Source organism: Mercenaria mercenaria, chromosome 8 (genome assembly GCF_021730395.1).
Source record: "Mercenaria mercenaria strain notata chromosome 8, MADL_Memer_1, whole genome shotgun sequence".
Classification (NCBI taxonomy): domain Eukaryota; kingdom Metazoa; phylum Mollusca; class Bivalvia; order Venerida; family Veneridae; genus Mercenaria; species Mercenaria mercenaria.
The window spans coordinates 50,630,204-50,653,184 of NC_069368.1; the positions used below are offsets into that span (position 1 = coordinate 50,630,204).

General features: G+C 36.4%; 2 protein-coding genes across 5 annotated transcripts in view; one reads left to right on the forward strand and one right to left on the reverse strand.

Moving 5' to 3' along the window:
• LOC123566369 (AP-5 complex subunit beta-1-like) overlaps positions 1 to 7,085 on the forward strand; it is a 71,607-nt gene extending 64,522 nt beyond the window's left edge. Inside the window, exons 22-25 of the mRNA XM_053549947.1 lie at positions 1,492 to 1,555; positions 3,948 to 4,115; positions 5,560 to 5,660; positions 6,514 to 7,085. Coding sequence (XP_053405922.1) covers positions 1,492 to 1,555; positions 3,948 to 4,115; positions 5,560 to 5,660; positions 6,514 to 6,674 — 494 coding nt within the window. The 3' untranslated portion in view covers positions 6,675 to 7,085. The remainder of the gene's footprint in view (positions 1 to 1,491; positions 1,556 to 3,947; positions 4,116 to 5,559; positions 5,661 to 6,513) is intronic.
• A 45-nt stretch (positions 7,086 to 7,130) lies between these two features.
• Positions 7,131 to 22,749, reverse strand: LOC123565743 (glycerol 3-phosphate dehydrogenase-like). 4 transcript variants are annotated; one of them, XM_045359537.2, is made up of 8 exons: positions 22,709 to 22,749; positions 18,857 to 19,027; positions 18,052 to 18,205; positions 17,405 to 17,611; positions 16,452 to 16,606; positions 15,488 to 15,606; positions 12,352 to 12,559; positions 7,131 to 10,782 (listed from the first exon to the last, which is right to left on the reverse strand). In XM_045359537.2, exons 2-8 carry the CDS (start codon positions 18,997 to 18,999, stop codon positions 10,536 to 10,538), a joined length of 1,233 nt encoding a protein of 410 aa, XP_045215472.2. In that variant the 5' UTR covers positions 19,000 to 19,027; positions 22,709 to 22,749; the 3' UTR covers positions 7,131 to 10,535. The 4 variants fall into 4 exon arrangements, with proteins under 4 accessions (XP_045215472.2, XP_053405924.1, XP_053405925.1 ...); XM_053549949.1 differs by lacking the exon at positions 22,709 to 22,749 and adding an exon at positions 21,445 to 21,540; XM_053549950.1 differs by lacking the exon at positions 22,709 to 22,749 and adding an exon at positions 21,407 to 21,457.
• Between the last annotated feature and the right edge of the window lie 232 nt (positions 22,750 to 22,981).

Below are 22,981 nucleotides of genomic sequence, written 5' to 3' on the forward strand. Positions count from 1 at the left end.
TCTATCTGTCTTATAAACATTTTTTCTATCTCTCCACCTGTTTGTCTTGGTAGTAATATCAAACTCAATAATGTTGATCATGGGGCCTCCGTGGCTGAATGGTTAAGGTCACCGACTTCAAATCTTTTGCCCCTCGTCGATGTGGGTTCGAGCCTCATTCGGGGCGTTGAATTTTTTATGTGAGGAAGCCATCCAGCTGGCTTACGGAAGGTCGGTGGTCCTACCCAGGTGCCCGCTTGTGATGAAATAATGCACGGAGGGGCACCTGGGGTCTTCCTCCACCATCAAAGCAGGAAAGTCGCCATATGACTTATAATTGTGTAGGTGCAATGTTAAACCCAACAAAAACAAAAAACATTAATGTTGATCAGGGTATTATTGGGACAAAATGTCATTATTTCAAAAGATTTACACTAAAATGTTCTTAGAAATACACTTCCATCTGAAACTCTCATGTAAAGTTGCCATGTTTAATAAATATACCTGTTGGTATTGCATCATTTGACTGTTAACAAGGTAATCCAGATGGTGATGTAATCAGTCATATTGGGATATTATGAGAGGATACAAATGCACTGAGTCTGATATCACATTTAATTCACACCTTCTCAACTAGTACTATTTTTGTTGGAAAGGTATTTTCAGACATCACATGAAAAATAAAAATTAGAAATTAATTACCTGGTAATAAGAGACATATCAAACAGTTTGTCCCATAACCCTTGTAAAAACATTTTGTCAGTATACACAAATGTATTTGTCTAGAATATATATTAATTCCTTATATTTATATACCTTAAATACCAAAAATGGAATCTTTAGTCTCCATCCAAGTTATTTGGGACTAGAATTGTAGAAAGACAGTATGGTTATCGAGTACTTAGTAATATGAAGGCCCTTCCCTCAGATAATACCCAGTGTTGTGTCATTTTCAAGTTTACTCATTGCATGATGAATTAATTTAATGTGTGACTCTCTTGTTGCTGCTTTTGTTTTACTTTCTTAACCCTTAGCCTGCTAAATTTCTAAAATGGACTGGTCCATCATTCAGTTTGGGCAATACCATTTATTATTTGAAGGGGTGTTTGCTGCAAATTTACTAACTGAATAGCGAACAGTTCAGACCATGATCAGACTGCACGGATGTGCAGGCTGATCTTGGTCTGCACTGGTCGCAAAGGCATAATCATCTGCCGCTAGCAGGCTAAGGGTTAAACACACGGTTGATACTTTTTACAATTCAAACATTGTAACTGCCATAAAAGAGATGTTTATTGGCTCATTTGATAATACCCCAATATCCAATGATATTCCAATTGATGTTATTTATTCAAAATTCTATGCCACAGTGATAACCACATCAGTATGGGCTCATCTCTCTTACTAAAAGTCATATTTTTCTGTCTAGTAAAATACGATGTCCCTGTTGTTATATATTCACATATGGTAGATTTGGAGGTAGCACGAGTTATACATTGTATATATTTACAGGATACCAAGATGTTGTGTTGAAAGTTGTTCCAAAGTTGCCATTACCACTATCTCTCAGCTGCAGGTAAGGCATATGTAATTTTCTGAGTTAGCTCAGTGGGGATAGTAAAAAATGTTCACAGTCAAGTCAATTGTCAGCTGGGTTAGCTCAGATAATATCAGTCGACTGAATTAAGAATCCAGAGTTCAGTTACCGGTATATACGGTAATCAATCTCTTGATTGTTGTGCATCTTTAATATTTTTACTATTAAAACTCTAGAGATCATAATTTTGTTACAGTCTTAATGAAACATGGTCAGTATGTTTGCCTCGAGAAAATCTTAGACTGGCTTGATACTGGGTCATATGGGGTTGGAAACAAGGTCAATAGGTCAAATAATAGAAAAAACTTTGTAACTATTTTCCACCTGATCTTCATGAAATTAGTTAGAATGTAATAATTATGTCTTAATAAATTCTTGATCTAAAACTAGAGCACTAGGTCATACCTAAGGAAAACCTTGATAACTTCTCAGAGTCTAAATTTGATACCTTATTCATCATTAAACATTGTCAGAATGTTTGTAGTTCAGGTTTTAGATTGGATCCTGTTGGGTCAAAAACTGTGTCGCAAGGTATTTACCGGATCTTTATTCTGGTTTGAATGCTTATCTTGTTGAAATCCAAGTGAAGTTAAAAACTTGGTCATTTTGGGGTAAAAAAAACTAGGTTACTAGGTCAAATATTAGAAAACATATTCCAGAGGTATATTGTCCACTTCTTATGATTGATCCCAGCGTCAAAGATCTGAGAGGCATGTTTATGGTGTTTGAACTGTACGTCCATTCCTCACACTTCCTTGTGTACACAGCTTTGATTACTGTTACTGTCAAATTTAAATGAAACTTGTTATACCTCAACATGCAGTGGAAATGTCCTTATTATGAGGATTTTTATGTCTGACATTTATCATTATGAAGTCAGCATGTGGTTATTTTCTGGACTTTCATGTTAAATTATATCCTCGAGGCACCAGTTACAGTGACCCTTAAAGAATACCACTGGCAGAATTAGATTAATTCTTGGAGAAGAACTAGTCGCATTTATGGATTACTATAGTGTAGTCGTTCCACAATTCAGATGATGTAAAATAGAGTGGAAAATCTTTCAGCAAAAATATTTGGTACTGTTTATCACAACCAACTCTGATCTGCCTTACAGATTTTCTGTGGAACCGGTTTCAGTGACTCCTACCTTAGTTTTAAACTAGTCAAGGTAGCCAGTAATTGGCCTTTTGTCAATGTTAACTTTCACAAACTGAACAACAAACCAAGTAAAAACTATGTTAGGGATTGTTCGTAATAAAGTACAGACAAAATGGTTAAACTGGTTATGCAGCATAAAAATTCTATAAATTATAAGGGGGTGGGGTTCCAAGGCTGGTCATTATATGCTCATTTGTTGGTAATATTCAAACATACAGTGTTGTATTATTCAACAAGATGCTGTTTATCTCATTTGATAAAATATGGAAACAATGGCCACCTCGTGTCAACAGTATCAGAAGCGAAAGTTAGTTGTCATTTTTCAGATTGGCTATAACTTCTGGTTAAAAGATATAATTAAGCCAATCATGGATTTCAAAGCTGTACATTTCCTAAAAGTAATTGTTGGACTGTTCTATCTGCATAAAAATCAGACAGAAAACAAGATGACATTTGCATCAAAACAGAAAATAAATCAAAATGTTCCTTATAACCAAAGAGCTAGATCAGAATTTCAGAGCATAAAAAAATTAATTAAAAAAAGTCTCATAATTTGGGTTACCATAGAAATAACAATGCCACCAATCTGTCGTTGTCAGTACAAGATTTTCTTTGAACATATTGAAAGCTGAAATGTTACTGTTAACAATCCTGCTAGAATTAGTTGCCTAAAATATTGCGCTGGCAGCAGATTTTCAGGTCACTGAAACAGGTCAGTCGATCACTGAAACAGGTCCTCCTGCGATATTTTGAGATATCGCTCCTTTTTTCGACTTACCTCAATAGCAATATTACAGCTACCCTGTACCTTGTGTACTCGACTCCTTTTACAGTATCCATCCAATTAAACTGAACTTGGTGTCCACCATCAACATGAAGTAGATATTCACATTGTTGCGAATTTCATGTCAGATTTTTTTTTGCAGTTGGCCCCGTGGTTGACTTTATTGTATCAAGCATGTTCAAGAGGTATGTGTCATCTAATGTTGACATCATTCTTGTTATACCTAATCTATATGAAACCTGGTGGGAATGTTTGCCGTAGTGAAATCCTTGTCAGATTGGAGACTTGATCATCCAGGGGTAAAAATAAAGTTGGGTGTGAAATACACGATCGTTCAGACCCTCGTGCTTTACAAAAACTTCTTGGTTTATACAGATTCTGCTGTGATAATGCCAGAGCTTTGTTTGACCCTTGTTCTGTTTTCAGTGTGGAATTTTCCAGTGATAGCAAACAGACTTACAGCACAGTTATAGATCCATTATATGTAGAATTTTCCCATCTTTTAATGAAGTTGCCATGGGAACCAAGTGACTTTAAAAATATTAAGTTTTCAACTTTATGGGACTGGGTGCTGAACAGAAAAATTGAAGACAGGTAAGTATTTTGTCCTAGCATGTATTTCTTTGAACTTGTCTCTAAAGTCATATTTTATATGGGTTTGTTTTTTATACTAAGGTGTATAGTACCATAGCAACAGGTAAGCTTCCAGAGTTAATTTGGTAATAGCCCATCATTTTAGTTTGAATTGCACATGTGGGTATACATGTACAGCATTGTTATGTTTGCATTGATGTTATTTCCTGGCAATAGGCTTTGTTAATACAACCTAAAACTAAAAGATGCTTTTGTATTAAAGCGCATGTCTCCCCCAATGCATAGTCGTATAGGCAGGAAGTCAGTAGGGGATAGGAGCGAAAGTCAAAGAGACACTGATGGTTGGCTGCAATAGGGATAATCTACTTGGCATGTCTAATCATCCCACTAAGTTTCAGTATTCTGGGCCTAGTGGTTCTCAAGTTATTATTGGAAATGGTTTCCAGTGTTCAGGCCCCTGTGACCTTTGATCGAGTGACCCCAAAATCAGTAGGGGTCATCTACTCGGCATGTCCAATTGTCCTATTAAGTTTCAACATTCTGGGTCAAGTGGTTCTCAAGTTATGAATTGGAAATGGCTTTCCATGTTCAGGCCTCTGTGACCTTGACCTTTAACAGAGTGACCCCAAAATCAATAGGGGTCATCTACTCTGCATAACCAATCATCCTATGAAGTTTCAACATTCTGGATCAAGTGGTTCTCAAATTATTGACCGGAAATGGATTTCCATGTTCAGGCCCCTGTGACCTTCACCTTCAACAGTGACCCCAAAATCAATAGGGGTCATCTACTCTGCATAAGCAATCATCCTATGAAGTTTCAACATCCTGGGTCAAGTGGTTCTCAAGTTATTGATCGGAAATGGTTTTCCATGTTCAGGCCCCTGTGACCATGACCTTTGATGTAGTGATCCCAAAAACAATAGGGGTTGTCTACTCTGCATGTCCAATCATCCTATGAAGTTTCAACATTCTGGGTCAAGTGGTTCTTAAGTTATTGATCGGAAATGGTTTTCCATGTTCAGGCCCCTGTGACCTTGACCTTTGATGAAGTGACCCTAAAAACAATAGGGATCGTCTACTTCATAGTCCTGGTTCTAGGTAAAATGGTTCTCAAGTTATTGATTGGAAATGAAGTGTGATGAATGGACGGACAGGGCAAAAACAATGTCTCCCCAAGTGGGGTGGGGAGGGGGGAGACATAATAAAATAATAAATACGATAAAAAGAAGTTAGTGAAAAAAGGGAAAATTTAGTAAGAGTTTTGTACTTCTTATTCCGAGTTACTATCGGAATTTTCATTCAAGTTTTTTAATTCTTTTTGCCATTTATAGCTCGTGTTGTTTGTATACAAGTAAATGACACTAAGTCTTGTAGATAATTTTCTGCTGAAGTTTGTAATAAAGTTTTACAGATGATTATTGTTTTATTTTGTTAATTTCAGAGTGGGTGTAGAATCTGTGAAATTATTTTCCATTTCTGTAGAGAAGTTTAAACAGGTACATGACAAGCACCTGTCACAGTTTTTATTTGAAGAACAGAAAGGTGAGTTTGCTTATGTTGATCCATTTCCATCTTCTACCTTACAGATTTTTAGTCCACTCCACTTCCTTGAAAACTTGATATAGACTACTTGATGTAATAGTTACTACATGAGGCTCAAACCTCTAACCAGTTACCTTCTAGAAATACTTTCTCTCCATAAATATTTTTTACTGCATATAGTTACAGTCATATGGTTGGGATATTTTTTCAGCAGGTCTTTTCTCATATATTCTTCTTACCTCGCCTGCTTAGCTCAGTAAGGAGAGCGCAGATCTATGGGGACTTGTGTTTGATCCCCGGGGGCAGTGTATGTTCTCAGTGACAATTTGATAAAAGACATTGTCTGAAATCATTTGTCCTCCACCCCTGGTTCATGTGAGGAAGTTGGCAGTTACTTGTGGAGAAGAGGTGTGTACTGGTACAGAATCCAGGAACACTGGTTAGGTTAACTGCCTGCCATTAAGTAACTGAAATACTGTTGAAAAATGGTGTTAAACCAAAAAACAAGCAAACACATATATACTTAATAGAAGTATAAATACATAACTGAAATTGTCGAATTTTGTTGACTTGCTGCAAAACTTGATGCAAGCACTAAACATCTTTTTACTTGTAAACAGAAAACCTCAGGGTGAATAAATACTTTCTGTTTATGATGTGAAGTAGGAATGTTAGATTAAGTTAACACTACAAGTATTAGCAGCAACGCCATTTTTATTCAGAAATACCTTGTACTGCTTTAAAGGCAAAATGGTCATGAATGATTAAAGTTTTTTAAATGGTTTTTGATGCTATATTGGAATGTACTTTTTAAGTTTAATAAAGTTAAAGCAAGGCATTATTTTGTTTTCAGATTTGAGCGAATGGTGCTACACAATATTTCTACCACCTTGCTACCACATTTTGCTGAAATGTCGAAGTACGGCATCAGATAGCATTGTTGTATCCATAGCAACAGATTTATGGACAATTCTTTCTCATATAGACACTTATCTTGATGATATCATTAAATAAATATGTGAACGCCAAGAAGATTAAATAAATATGTGTAAACACTAACAGACAACTAAACTAATATTTTTTAAACAGTTGAGATGTCCGTCAGTCAGAAAGCATAGTATGCCTTGCATAGAACACATTTGATTGTAACCTTGGTTGAAAAGAAGTTTGTGATTTTAACATATGAGCCGTGCCATGGGAAAACCAACATAGTGGCTTTGCGACCAGCATGGATCCAGACCAGCCTGCGCATCCGCGCAGTCTGGTCAGGAACCATGCTGTTCGCTTTCAAAGCCTATTGTAATTAGAGAAACCGTCAGCGGACAGCATGGATCCTGACCAGACTGCCCGGATGCGCAGGCTGGTCTGGATCCATGCTGGTTGCAAAGCCACTATGTTGGTTTTCCCATGGCACGGCTCATATATTTTCAAGTTAGCACAAGAGTGGGAGCATCTTAAAAAGAAGATATATGAAACTTATGCAACAGTCTTTATTGTGCTTGTTGATCATACATAAAAAAAGAAAAACATCACAAAATCATTTTATCATTCTAATTATTAATCCATTTCTGAATAAATAATAATTCGAAATTTCAAAATAAGGAATGAATGATCATGGATTGATTGTTAGAACTTGAAACTTGGTTGGAGAAGGAATAAGATTTGACTGTCTATAATCAAATCATCTTCAGAATATTTGCATGGGAGATCAGACTTATGACATCTGCAATGAAAACCTGACACTGTTTTGACAAGCTGGCAGAAATGAGATTAATGACCTCTGTATAAGAAACCTTACACTGTTATGTTGAGGTAGCAGAGACAACCGCAGTTATTATCAATATCTAAAAAAAACACGTGTCAATGGCCAAAGCATAAAATTCTTAAAGAGGCAATCACTATGACAACAACAGCTGTCCACTGAGACAGCTCGCTCGAGTACTTCAATGCTCGGTAGTGAAATAGGGCACACCTGAGGAAACTGGAGCTGTCACTAGAGTGATTAATAACTCTGATATGGATGATAAAGTTTGAAATAAAGTCCAAGTCAAATGAGCTGTGCCATGAGAAAACCAACATGCATTTGTGCACAGTCTGGTCAGGATCAATGCTGTGTGCTTTCAAAGCCTATTGCAATTAGAGAAACTGTTAGCGAACAGCATGGATCCTGACCAGACTGCGCGGATGCGCAGGCTGGTCTGGATCCATGCTGATCGCAAAGCCACTATGTTGGTTTTCTCATGGCGCGGCTCAAATATATTAAGTAATAACAGAGATAGTAGGTGATGATGAGGAACAACTATTTTAGGTTTGAATCAAATTCATTCAGTAGTAAAGGAGACAAAGTGAAAGTGAATCAAAACTTTAACCTGAAATCCTATGTGAAAATGGGGCACAATTCATGAAATATTTGTGCCAGAGTATACTGATGAAGATGTGGAATAATTATTATAAGTCTGAATCAATAACAAAAACATGGTGAAAATGCATCAAAATGAATAAAAAATTCTAAGTAAAAATGGGACATAATTCATGAAATATTGGTGCAGGAGTTATGGCCCTCAAGTAATATGTAGCTGGATATGATGAGGAACAACTATTTTAAGTTTTGAATCAAATCCACTGCGTTAAATAACGGTCAGATAGAGTAACATTGCATCAAAATTTTAACCCTGAATTCTAAGTGAAAAGGGGTCATATATCAGGAAAATATTAGAGTTATGGCCCTCGTGCCATATGATGTTGGTGATGATGTTGAATAATTTGTTTAAGTTAGAAGCAAATCCATCAAGTAATTACAAAAAGAATGAGAAAATGTATTAAAACTTTATCTAAATTTCCTTGTGTTGAAAACTAATAGAACACAGGAACATGGAAAATTAATTGCACATAGAATATTTAAGTATTTTTATGCCCCCAAAGGTGGCCTAAAAAATCGCACTCTCTGTCCGTGCATGCGTGAGTCCGGGCGTGCGTGCGTCTGTGTAAATTCTTGTCCAGGCTGTAACTCTGCAATCCATAAAGGGATTTTGAAATAACTGCATAAATGTTCACCATAATGAGACGACGTGTCATGCACAAGATCCAGACCCCTAGCTCCAAGGTCAAGGACACACTTAGAGGTCAAAGGTTAATAGGGTCTGTTTCGTGTCCAGCCCATAACTCTGCCATCCATGAAGGGATTTTAAACTTGGCATAAGTGTTTACCATTATAAGATTAACTGTCATGGGCAAGACCCAGACCCCTAGCTCCAAGGTCAAGGTCAGACTTAGAAGTTAAATGTTAACAGGGTCTGTTTTGTGTCTGGTCTATAACTCTGCCGGTGATGAAGGGATTTTAAAATTACTTGGCGTAAATGTTCCCTATATTGAGATGATGTGTCAGGCGCAAGACAAGACCCCTAGCTCCAAGGTCAAGGTCACACTAAGAAGTCAAAGGTGTTTCTTGTCTGGTCCATAACTGCCATTTATCAAGGGATTTGAAAATAATTTGAGACAAATGTTAACCATACTGAGGTGTGTCACGCTTATGATCCGGGTCAAGGTCAAGGTCATGAAATGATGTGTGATTTTTTTTGCGCAGACAACCATAGCATTCTTGGGTATGCTTTGGGGGTATTTGTCACCAATAGTGACAGCTCATGTTCATATTTCAAATTGAATTTCATTTTTCCTACATGTACTAACTTAAAATTTCAAAGGGCCAAAAAAAATCAATTTTAAAATTCTTAGATATTTGATGAAAAATTTTAATTTATGGCAAAACAGTAAGTTAGTTAAAGGTGCTCTTCTCTATATCGCACAGTTTGGCAGCCTTGAAAATTAAACCTTTTTCTATGTGTTACAACACCTGTAGCATAAAATTTCAAAGGACCTTAGTAAGTCAATTTTAATCTTAGAAGTGCCCGAGCTTCAGTAATTAACAGATATACAATCATGGCATTTTCTCCCACTAGCAAATATATCAAATTTTGTTCAAAAACAGAAACCTAGAGAAAAAAAAACATGTTTCTATGTTTCCACTGTGAAAATGAAATCTATTTTCCTGCCCATAAAGCTTTGAAGACATCTCTATGAAATTTTTTCACGATTACATACCCTACAAGTACTCAAGATATTCTGAAACTGATATTTACATGTAACTTGAGCTCATATAATAGGATATTTACGTCAGAATGATATTTTTTCACTGTTTGCTTTAATTACAAGGATAGCAACTGTTAAATATCAGATTATAACTCGTCACGATAAACACGACCTGGAAGGCTAATATGTGTGTTTTCAGGTTTAACGTCTCTTTCAACAATTTTTCAGTCGTATAAACGACGGTGTCTTCTTGTAGCAGTGAGCACAATGCCTAACTTTATAGTGCTGCCTCACTGGAATATCACACCGTAGACGCGCGACATGATACTCCACCCAGTCACATTATACTGACACCGGGCTGACCAGTCCTAGCACTACCCTCTTAATGCTGAGCACCAAGCGAGGTCGTTACTAGTACCATTTTTCATGTCTTTGGTATGACGCGGCCAGGGATCAAAGCCATGACCTCCCGCACTTGAAGGAAGGCTAATATGAGACTAATGTTAGACTGTGATAATTTGAGCCGTGCCATGAGAAAACCTACATAGTACATTTGCGACCAGCATGGATCCAGACCAGCCTGCACATCTGCCCAGTCTGTTCAGGATCCATGCTGTTCACTAACAGTTTCTCCAATTGCAATAGGCTTTGAAAGCAAACAGCATGAATCCTGACCAGACTGTGCGGACACGCAGGCTGGTCTGGATCCATGCTGATCGCAAACCTACTAAGTTGGTTTTCTCATGGTGCAGCTCATTTATTCTTCAGTATCATAACATAATGGCAGTTTTACATTTTAGAAAATGAGTTTGTTTTTCCAACAAATGTAAGCGGATGTTTCACACAATATTCTTGTCCATCTATAAAGGCACTTCCATACTTTGTGAATGTGACACTCGGTGTGGAGACTGTAAGACAAGCTCCTCGTGACGGTTCCAGTCCTATCCTTGTTTCAACCAGTTCCCTTACTATCTCCGAGATACCGAGGCAAGCTGACAGACCAGTTGATCTTATTCCACCAACTGTTATCCAGTTCCTGCATAAAACATGTCAGCACATTCAGTGTCAGATAAAACGTAAGTTTAACATCTGATCTGCTAAGAGAAATGGCAATTAAATGTTACTTTTTGCAGAAAAGAAATATGCAGAAGTGACAGACTAACTTGTCCAGTTATCATTATAGCCTTATCAAACAAGTTTTCCTGTGTTTGAATCGCATAAAATCCTGCAAACTCGAGCATTTATTTTTCCCTTTGCGACCTCAAGCTCTCGTTTGTTTACTGAACAGGGTTTGGTGCTCAGACTGGTGAGATCAGTGATGCCAAATTTCGCTGTGTAACAATCGACATGTTCATAACAACAGAATGTAGATCAGTATATGTATAAGTATGTTACAATTAAAAATGTTACGATTAAAACAATCAAGGCCTTGTCTTAACATTAGCCAACATAAACAATTCATTGATAATTTATTTCTTCAAATATACCAACTAGGACAATTTATCTTGCAGAAGAGTTGTTTGTCCTAAATGTATTTATGCGGTCTTATTTGGATCTAATGTTGGATAGTCTTGTCTTTTATGTAACATCATGTATTTCTTTCATCTTTAGAAAGACGTGTTCTTGTGTATTACTAATCGACATAATTATGCTTACTGGTACTGATGATAAACCCGAACAGATGATAAAGTCGACCACCTTGGAAATATTCGATTGCAACCGGTTATTTATAAAATTGAACACATCATCTAATAGTTTCCACTTACAACACCAACTGGTGTAAACAAAAACAAAATTGGTAAATATTCTGTATAAATAAATAACTTGCATAAATTTGTATAAAAAATATTTATCCAAAATTACTGGGGAAGAGGGTGTTTTTTGCGCATGCTCACTATCGAAACATGAAGGCCTGACATTTGGTAACTTTTCATTACTTAATCAGGAATGACTGTTGCAGCTTTTTGGGGAAAGTTTCAATATAATAATACCAAGAAAATTTTGTAAATGACAAAGTGTTCGAATTTATCATCAGTCAACGTTCATACAGTCCCCTTTTTACATACCTCTTTCAGGGCCTCACTTCATGTGAGTTTGGTTACTAAATATAACTTTGAATTATGTAAAGTTTTCATCAAAGGTTAAGCTTTATTTTGATACCGACCGTTGATTACAATTTGCAGAAACAAAAAAGTTACAGGTAAAAAACCTCATTTTCTGTTCGGGTTTATCATCAGTACCAGTAGTTTATAGCTCTTACAGAAAATACTTCATAAATATCTAAAATGGACACAACTTTCTTAAATATTATCTTAGAAAACTAGTTTAATTGGTGGAAACAAATAATAGAATTTGTGAAAAATAGTGTTTGCGATATCCAATCAGTTAACATCTTTTTTTGCCATTTGGGAACCTGAAAGTGTTCTACATAACAAAGGTTTTGCTATAACCTAGTTTGGTATATCGATTAAATTTTATATAGAACAAAAATCAGGGATTATCTCCAAGATTTCGTTGTAACTGAGTTTGCATTGTTTTTGAGTTAGACTGTACTGTACTGAAATGTTAACTAAACTTTCTTATTATTGTGATAATTCATAAATACCTTTCGTGATCAGCATTGATGATATAGTCCTTAAACTGTGTAGCAGGTCTCACACCCGTGTAGTGACCCACCACATTGTGCTTGTTGAGCAAAGGCACAGTATCCCTAGCAACAGAATGAAGCCGCCTGCAGATATCACCATCTATAGTTGCTCTTTGTCTGCTGTCAACATTCTCGGCTGTTGGGCCAACAACTACATTATCATACACTGAAAATACATTTTACATAAGGGAGAAAGTGGTGTAGTCGTTAGCAGCCAACTGTAGTACTAATCGGGATTCAATGCCTATGGGCTTGGTGATTAAGACCTTTTTATTGTTCCATCCATTTAAGATGAGAACTTTCAGCAACAACTTGTGTTAAATAAGAGACCTTTTACAATTACAGGTTTTTAATAATTTTTTATGACATGCTGTTGGTACATAATTGAAATATTCCCTACTTTAATGTGCTAAAACATATTTCTATATATGGCTGCAACCTTCCAAAACTACCAGATAAGGTTTTTACTGTGAAATCATTTATATTTGTAGTAGACAAATTTGTGTGGATTTTGCATGAAACCCTAATACCGGTAAACATATAAAATTTACATCTTTTTAAAACTTGAAATTTGTGAATTCATAGTCTCATAAAATTGCCATTTCCATAAACCCTTACCCTGCTAAATTACGAAAATGGACAGTTCCATCATTCAATTTGGGCAGTACCACTTATTATTTGAAGGGGTGTTCACTGAAAATTTACTGACTGAATAGTGAACAGTGCAGACCATGATCAGACTGCATGGATGTGCAGGCTGATCTTGGTCTGCACTGGTCGCAAAAGCAGAATCACTTGCCGCCAGCAGGCTAAAGGTTAATTATGTCTCCCCCAGGAGACATATTGTTTTTGCCCTGTCCGTCCGTCCGTACGTCACACTTCATTTCCGAGCAATAACTGAAGAACCATTTGACCTAGAACCTTCAAACTTTATAGGGTTGTAGGGCTGCTGGAGTAGACGACCCCTATTGTTTTTGGGGTCACTCTGTCAAAGGTCAAGGTCACAGGGGCCTGAACATTGAAAACCATTTCCGATCAGTAACTAGAGAACCACTTGACCCAGAATATTGAAACTTCATAGGATGATTGGTCATGAAGAGTAGATGACCCCTATTGATTTTGGGGTCACTCCATCAAAGGTCAAGGTCACAGGGGCCTGAACATTGAAAACCATTTCCGATCAGTAACTAGAGAACCACTTGACCGAGAATGTTGAAACTTCATAGGATTATATGTCATGAAGAGTAGATGACCCCTATTGATTTTGGGGTCACTCCGTCAAAGGTCAAGGTTACAGGGGCCTGAACATTGAACACCATTTCCGATCAATAACTAGAGAACCACTTGACCCAGAATGTTGAAACTTCATAGGATGATTGGTCATGAAGAGTAGATGACCCCTTATGATTTTGGGGTTACTCCATCCAAGGTCAAGGTCACAGGGGCCTGAACATGGAAAACCATTTCCGGTCAGTAACTTGAGAACCACTTGACCGAGAATATTGAAACTTAATAGGGTTGGTCACGCAGAGTAGATAACCCCTAACGATTTTGGGGTCACTCTGTGAAAGGTCAAGGCCACAGGGGCCTGAACATTGAAAACCATTTCCGGTCAGTAACTTGAAAACCACTTGACCCAGAATGATGAAACTTCATAGGATGATTGGTCATACAGAGTAGATGACCCCTAACGATTTTGGGGTCACTCTATTAAAGGTCAAGGCCACAGGGGCCTGAACATGGAAAACCATTTGAATCAGTAACTTGAGAACTTCTCAACCCAGAATGTTGAAACTTCATAGGATGATTGTTCATACAGAGTAAATGACCCCTATTGTTTTTGGGGTCACTCCATTAAAGGTCAAGGTCACAGGGGCCTTAACATTGATAACCAGTTCCGATCAATAACTTGAGAACCACTTGACCCAGAATGTTGAAACTTCATAGGATGATTGAACATGCAGAGTAGACGACCCCTATTGATTTTGGAGTCAGTCAATTAAAGGTCAAGGTCACAGTGGTCTGTTCATGTAAAATCATTTTTTGGAAATAACTTGAGAACCACTTGACCTACAATGTTGAAACTTAATAGGATGATTGGACATTCAGAGTAGATGACCCCTATTTATTTTGAGGTCACTTGATCAAAGGTCAAGGTCACAGGAGCCTGAACAGTGACTTGAGAACCACTAGGCCCAGAGTGTTGAAATTTAGCGGGATGACTGGACATGCCAAGTAGATGATCCCTATTGCAGCCAACCATCAGTGTCTCTTTGACTTTCGCTCCTGACCCCTATTGACTTCTTGCCTATAGGACTTTGCATTTGGGGAGACATGTGCTTTTTTACAAAAGCATTTTCTAGTTTAAATTGTCATACCTATGAAATTAAATGATTTCACAGTATGAACATTTTATATATTATGATACCCAAACAGCCTCTCCGTTAGATTAAGTGCTGTTATATTTTCTAGTCCTTTGGGATCATCGAGTCCATTCAGTATCTGTGTAACAGAATTCCGCTTAAGCCAGTGCTATGGAGCATGAGGGGTGATACACTTTTCATTACGTTTAACGAACAGAATCAAACAGTCTGCTTTTAATTTTGTTTGGTTGCCATTCAATGCTTCCAAAGGATTCTATTATCCATACATTTCGTATCAGTTTTGATTTCTTCCAAACAAATGACTGACAAACTTCTACAAATGAAAACAAGGTAAAGAGAAAATCTCTTAATAAATTTGACAAAAAATAGTTATTTCAATGGCTATAATTCAGATCTAGGCAGCAAAGGTTTGTTAACCCTTACCCAGCTAAATTTGTATAATGATTTTGTCCATCTTTCAATTTGGACAGCACCATTAACTGTTAAAAGGGGTAATTACTAAAAATATACTGACTGAATGGCGAACAGTGCAGATCATGATCAGACTGCACAGATGTGCAGGCTGATCATGCATGATCTACACTGGTCACAAAGGAAGAATCAACCGTGTCAAGCATGATAAGGGCTGAAGTAGCTGGATATGGTGGAGTAGGAATAATCCGCCACTCTTTTCTTCCAAGAGTCTAAAGGACAAATGATAAAATTCTGACCTGATTTAAAGACAATAACTCCTTTTCCGATACTGGTTGGTACTGGTACAATACTTGAATTTATCAGGGGGCGTGCTGACTGACTGTATATTGTATACTGACCTTTCCTTGGCCTTATACTGAAATAACATTAACACCAAAAGTTGTTGAATATGTCTCAAAAATAAGATAATAATATCACTTTCATTCATACACTGTGAACAACATATTCTATGACACTCCTTTGTTCCTGTGACAAGTTGAATAGGTCAACAACATGAGAAAACAACAAATGGTAAAAACACCTGATATAGTATCAACACTGATATTTAAATTAATTGTTTACTACAGTACTTGTATTGTTTGAGGAAAAACTTTATACTTTAACTAAGATGACACCACCAGTATCTGTATCACCGTATTATAATCCACAAAGATTTGTACCTGACACAAGCCATTCAACTACATCACCATATTATAATCAAAGTTTTGTACCCAAGGCTAGCTAATCAATTATATCACCATATTATAATCCAAATATTTGTATGTGACACCAACCAATCAACTATATCCAGCCAATCAACTATATCACCATATTATAGTCCAAAGATTTGTACCGGAGGCCAGCCAATCAACTATATCACCATATTATAATCCAAAGATTTGTACCGGAGGCCAGCCAATCAACTATATCACCATATTATAATCCAAAGATTTGTACCGGAGGCCAGCCAATCAACTATATCACCATATTATAATCCAAAGATTTGTACCGGAGGTCAGCCAATCAACTATATCACCATATTATAATCCAAAGATTTGTACCGGAGGCCAGCCAATCAACTATATCACCATATTATAATCCAAAGATTTGTACCAGAGGCCAGCCAATCAACTATATCACCATAATTTTTATCTGAAGATTTGTACCCGAGGTTAGTCTATTAACTATATCACCATATAATCCAAAAATATGTACATGTACCTGAACTGAGATTTTCCAGCCAGCCGATCAATTATATCACCATATAATCCAGCACAGTTGACCACACACTTGGCACGATATCCTCCATGTGTGGAGAGTATTTCCCATACAGAGCCATTCCACTGACAGGACTCTACCCTCGCTTTTGTAATTATCTAAAACAATGATCAAACATGGCCTGTAAGGGATATCTTACTGCATCATTCACAACAACTTTTTCTAACATTCTTCTCAACTCAAAATTTCAAATGAGAATTTTTAACATTTGACCAAAGATCTGAAATGGTCCAAAGTAAATCTGGCTATAAAGTAAATACCAAAGCCCTTTTAAACGTATCTGTATGATCACAGTATCAACTTTTTAAAGACATATAAGACTCAACTTCATATCTGAAAATATAAACAATTTCTTCATAGTGTCTATGTAAACATAAAATTAGCATGTTTGTGTGTATAAACAGTACTATATGACATACACTTAACAAAGGTTATAATGCGAAACTTGATAAACTGTAAATATCTTTATGAAAAAATATATTGTTGTTGACAGGTCAAAATATTTTATAAAAACAAGCCTTAGAATCATAATAAGACTTTAATCATCACTGTTACTCTGCCAAACACAAGGATTATTAATTAATAATACTTTTTTGTGGTATTTTGGGTACATTTAAGACAAAAGACAAAAATGCTATATCTAGTATGTCTATCCCAAGCTGTGAAAAAAAAGCAGCTTAATAGAATGTGCAAAGGCAAACTGTTATCTCAAAATTATCTACCTTTTGTACTCTTTTTCAGGTTTTTAATATTACATTGAACTCCACTGAAGAGAATTTAATGCGTTGCATTCAAAGGAGATCTTTCGGTCAAATGACATTTCAAACAGGCCTTTGGGTGGGTATGAATCCCCATCAGTGATAGCTCAAGCTAAGATATTTAGGTATAAAGCATACCTGAGCGCCTTTCTTTCTAGCATCATGAGCCAGAAGAACAGGAAGTAGCCAGGGATCTGTGACTGCCTCACTAGGTATCCAGAGGGCACCGAGCCCCTTGTTGCTGAGATATGGCTCTCGCTGCTGGAGCTGGGAAACACTTAATTGACGTACATCATCAAAGCCTGCCGCAGAACATTTGGATACAATGTCTGGAAACCTTGCCAGCTGAAATGTTTTGATAAAATCTATGAAGATAGCTCCACTTTACCAATTTCCTTTGCATTACTGGGTGTCCTACACTTTGCTAATTAATATCTCTGAAATTAGATGATAACACTTTCACACAGTTTAACACTAGTTTTGAGTTTTTTACGATAAAACGCTTTTCACTTAGTTTAATACTAGTTTCAAGTTTTCTACCATGTCATATTCACCATGAATGGAAGATGTGGGTGAAGTTGTACTTCATATACATTTTAATTTTATTAAAGAACTGGATAATCCTGACCTCTGTACAAATTAATAAAACTGAACAAAAACTTTATTCCCAATAACTTTTACAGACAACTTCTCTTCTTAAAAACACTACATTTTACAACAGTTATCTCTCTTTCTCCAGCCAGTCGGCAGTGTAATATTTATACTTACTGGTTCTAGATGTATACCTGCTGTTCATTCCATGCTACCATAGTAGCACCAATTTTTCTGACTGGTACCCCAAGTTTTTCTGTCAGTTCAAATATTTTAGACTGACACCGCCTGATACAGTCCAGCTCAATACTTTTCTCTAATGCATCAAACCCAGTATGTAACATTCCACTGAAAATATATTGAAATTAATTGGTAAAAATCAACTGAAGTAGAAACACTTTTTAAGGTATCTGATCCACAAATAAGCATGTTCTACCAGTATATAAAAGTGCTATTAAAATACATTGTATATCATATATTGATGCCTGGTAACCTCATATAATTTTGGTATCACTTTAACGTGTATTGTCTACTGAAAAAAGAAAATATATATTACATGACAAAAATATGTTAGATCTATAGAATTTTTTTTTTTTACTTTATAGTAAACAGATATCCACTTACTACAGTGTAAGATTTATCATTTCACAGTCAAAAAAAAAAAATGACTGTAGTGATTTGTGCATATTGTTAATGGTTATTTTATTTGCAAATTCTTGTTCAGCAGACATACCTCTTTCATGATACCAAAAAAGCATGGGGTCACCAGGCATCGAAATGTTACCTACTTGTGGATTGGATACATTAACATTCGATATGTTTCAAATTGTTCCTTTTCATTCTTAATAAGCTTTTTATTAGTTATAAAAATACATGCACACATTTTAAATACCGGAAGTCACAAAATTTCAGCCTGATGCTGCATCACATGCACTTAGATGAACCTGGCTGAAAATAAAATCTTGAAATTTTCCATAAAGAAGAATATTCTTAGTTTACCTGTTACCAGCACTGGCTTCTGCTACAATTGTGTCATTTTTCTCCAGCAGAAGACACCTATAACCTCTACGACTGAGTTCGAACACCACAGAACAGCCACATACACCACCACCTATTATCACAACATCATAGTCTGTTTCCATGGCAACAATTGGCAAGCAGCTTCAAAAGCTGGAATAAAGGGAAAAATCATCCTCAAAATTTTGCCAAATATACTTATGAAATAATCAAGGTCTTAGTTGTCAGATTCAACACAGATCAGAGTTTAGTTCCTCAAGAATTGAACGGCAAGGGCCGTAGCCTGAGTGGTTAAATTGGTTAACTATTCAAGCATCTGAATAATGTTTTGTGTTAAATCAGACAATAAACCGCAAGAAGGCGTTGTTTATTTTCATTTTAACATTCCCTTTAACCTTTACCCTGCTAAATTTCTAAAATGGACTTGTCCATCATTCAATTTGAGCAGTACCATTTATTATTTGAAGGGATGCTCACTAAAATAAATTATTGACTGAATAGCAGGCTGATCTTGGTCTGCGCTGGTCTATAAAGGCAGAATCACTTGCCACCAGCAGGCTAAAGGTTAAAACACTATGATAGAAATTATGCTGGACTTCATAGAAGAAACCAGATGTCATGCAGCAGATGAAATACTGTTTTCCCTACAGCCATGTAGGGTGTTTTATATCTTGCATTAGCCTTACGCATTTGATTTAATTTGGATGACTTATTTTATGCTCTGATATTTTATAGTTGTCATCCCTCTGTCAGCAACAGTCAAAAGTTATCACGCTGTCCCGAAACGTCGTATTGTTTTGACTAGCATCAGAGATCCATAACAGCATATAAACATCTCTGAAGCTAGGCTACAATGTACTGGGCTATTCCAGAAAATATCCAGCCCGACACGCAGTTTTCTAGCAGAAAATTACCCCCTTTCCCTTTAGTTAGACTACCCCTTTTCCTAAAACATTTTACCCCCACCCCCCCCCACCCCAACCCACCACCCTCTCCTCCGCACCCCGGTTATCTCAAAAATTCCCCCTCCCCATCTGGTCCCTCCAAATAACCCCCATTCCCTCCCATTTTAATCTGTAACTTGCCCCCTCCCCTGGCTTAACTTAAGACTATATTATTAACCTTCTGCAGTTGTTACCAGCTGTCTAAACTTTATTGATTTGTATTTAATTCTATAACATTATTATATGAAACCTGTATTTATATCCCATCCCTTATTCCAGCACTCAATACTTTGCTAACTCTTATTTCCCTAGAACCATCCGTCACTGGAACTCCCTCCCCACATCAGTCAAAGCTAGCCCCAGCCTCAGTATCTTTACAGAGAGGCTGGCGGCGGTCACTATGTAATTCTTCCATTCTGTCCTATTTTAACTGTAGCATACAGTTCGGTCGACAATAGCGGATCTTCCCCAATAGCGGATCACTTTTGATAATTGTTTCTGTATTTTTTTTAAAAGTTTATCAAAGGTAATGAACCTTTGTGGTCATGAATATTAATGTTTTACAATTATGAATACAAACTGTTGATTTATTTTTGTTGCGTCTTCATAATCAAGGTCAATGAACCGCTTGACCAAGCATTTGCTCAACACAGAAACCAACCCTCACTTTGACAGTGAAAATTTGCAGATGACTCTCGGGTTTCTTTTCAACGAAAGAAGGTGACCTAATACCTAAATCAACTAAGAGGTAAACCATTCCAGACCAGTATTACTAAGTAATGACTTATAATTTGCTCTTACAAAGTTGTTGTAGCTATCAAAGCAAATTGTAGTGAAGTTGCCATTAGCGGTTAACTGGTGCAGAAGACTCGCCGGCTCCTGGTAAGAAAGTTGGTGGTGCTGTGTTGCCATGTAACTACATTTTCAAAAAAGTAGATATATTGATTATTAATTTGCCAAACTCGGTCAGTTGCTTAAAATATTCAAAGCAGGTGGTGTAATGGAACTGGAAAAAATGGAAAAGGTTACAGTATTGGTTAGACTAAAAATGGTTTCTTAAAGGTTATTTCCATTTTCTTGTTATTAAAAACAGTGATACATGATTTTTTTAAGTATGATTCTTCATATGTCTAGATTGTTTATTAAAGAATGAAAAACAGTTGATTTCTTTTATTTTTATGGTTATAAGATGACTCCCACTCTACATTGGCACATGATCCGGTATTGGTGAATATGATTCGCTATTGGAGAAAATACCGATCACTTACAAATCAACACTTCCACCCTGTAATGAAATCTTTTAAAATCTTTTTTTTATTTTGTTTTATAAACGGGATAATATTGCACATTTGAAGACCAGTTGATAAACAGGTTTTGTGAGATGAAATAAATTATCGCTAAAAAACTCGTAAGTGATCCGTTATTGGGTACCAAACTGTACTGTCCTTTTATCTTTTACTTTAAATACTGTAATATAAATTTCTTTAACAACTGTTTCTCTGACAGCGCCGACCAGTCATAATCGGAAATCGATTGTTGGTTGTACCGATGTAGATGTAGATGTAAAACTTCATTAAAATGTCTTTACTTTTTTACTTTGACATTCATCTCCTTCGCCCTACCTACTTGTAAATGGCGTTTCTGAATTAAAGGGAAGTAATCCAAATGTCACTTTCTGAACGTGAAGGGAAATAACTTTTCCAGTTGAACTGTAAAATGATTCCGTTAGATTGAGCAGGAAGGTCTAATACGCCCCGTATCAGTTGCTCCAGGTACGAGGAGCTGATGTTTAATAAATAAAATCAATTTATATAAATAACCACTGCCCCGAACTTATGAAGCACTAAAACTTCTCAAATAATACCATGAACGTTGACAGTTTGTAAAAGTAATAATTTTGATAAATAAATAAAACGCCATTGGTGTTTCAATAGTCCTTACACGAAATGATATAGACATACATCTGTTCTCATACATTAACTCGGCTAATCATACCACGGATGTATTGTTGAACATTCGTTATCAGAGGTTACCAACCAAATATTTTCAGTGCCATAGCAAGACCTCGGTAAGATACAACAAACAAACAACAACTGTCACTTTTAGAGAAATAATCCATAAATGCACCTGAGATAAAGTAGGCGAAATTGCACTACAGTTGTTTGCAAAAGTCATGCAATGATGCTGATCAGCTGATACATATTAGTTAAGGATAACAGTGTGTGAACAGTGTTTGGACACAGAGTTACATGGACAGTCAAATCATATCCATATCCCCTCTCGTTTCCATTTATGATTACTACTGATATTGTGTGTAGACAAGCCTATTTACTATGAATAAGTCTGGAATGAACGTCTGTTCTGTTCTGTTTGGTCCATTTGCACCCATTCAATTGTCACAAAGTCTTGCATCAAAGTACAAGTAAGTAAGAGGTCACACTACAATAAATAGTATTTCCTATATATTCTATATAAAACTGACATTTTTAAAGAGCTAATACTAACAGATATTTCTCTTTTCACATCTGCTTACTGTAAAATCACATAGAACTTGAATCATCTGCTGTTTGGAAGTACTATTGAGATTCAATTCACCAAATACAACCTCTTCTCCCATTATGTCTACCAAAAATGTCAAAAATACATCAAGCTTGAAATTTAAACAGAAAACAGCTTTAATTTAGACCTCTGTGTCCATGCCAAGTGAAAAATTAGTGTTCAAAAACCCGTCCGCCATTACGCTATCCTAGACCAGATGGCTCCTCGTGACTCGACAAGCTTCTCAAGTCATGGATACTGTTTTTTGCTGTTTGTTGTTGTTGTTTTTTTTCCAATCCACATCTCGTTTTCAATTATACTTTATGGAAATAATAAGATAACTAAAATTTACTTGACCCGATAGTTCCTGTCCTCCATCAAGAACAATAAAATCGTGATATTTATATATTTCATCTGAAAGATAAGACGTGGTCTCAGTATAAGTACAAGTACAAAATGGCGTTCGCTTGTTTCTTCTCTGCTTTATGTATCATACTATTGACATGTTGTGAAGTAAGTCGTTTTCTCCTTCTGAAGACTTGTATTTTCTCCATTAGCCGAGATTCTGGTGTAATGAGAACGCATATTAACACTTCTACCTGAATTGATATGAACCCTTACATTG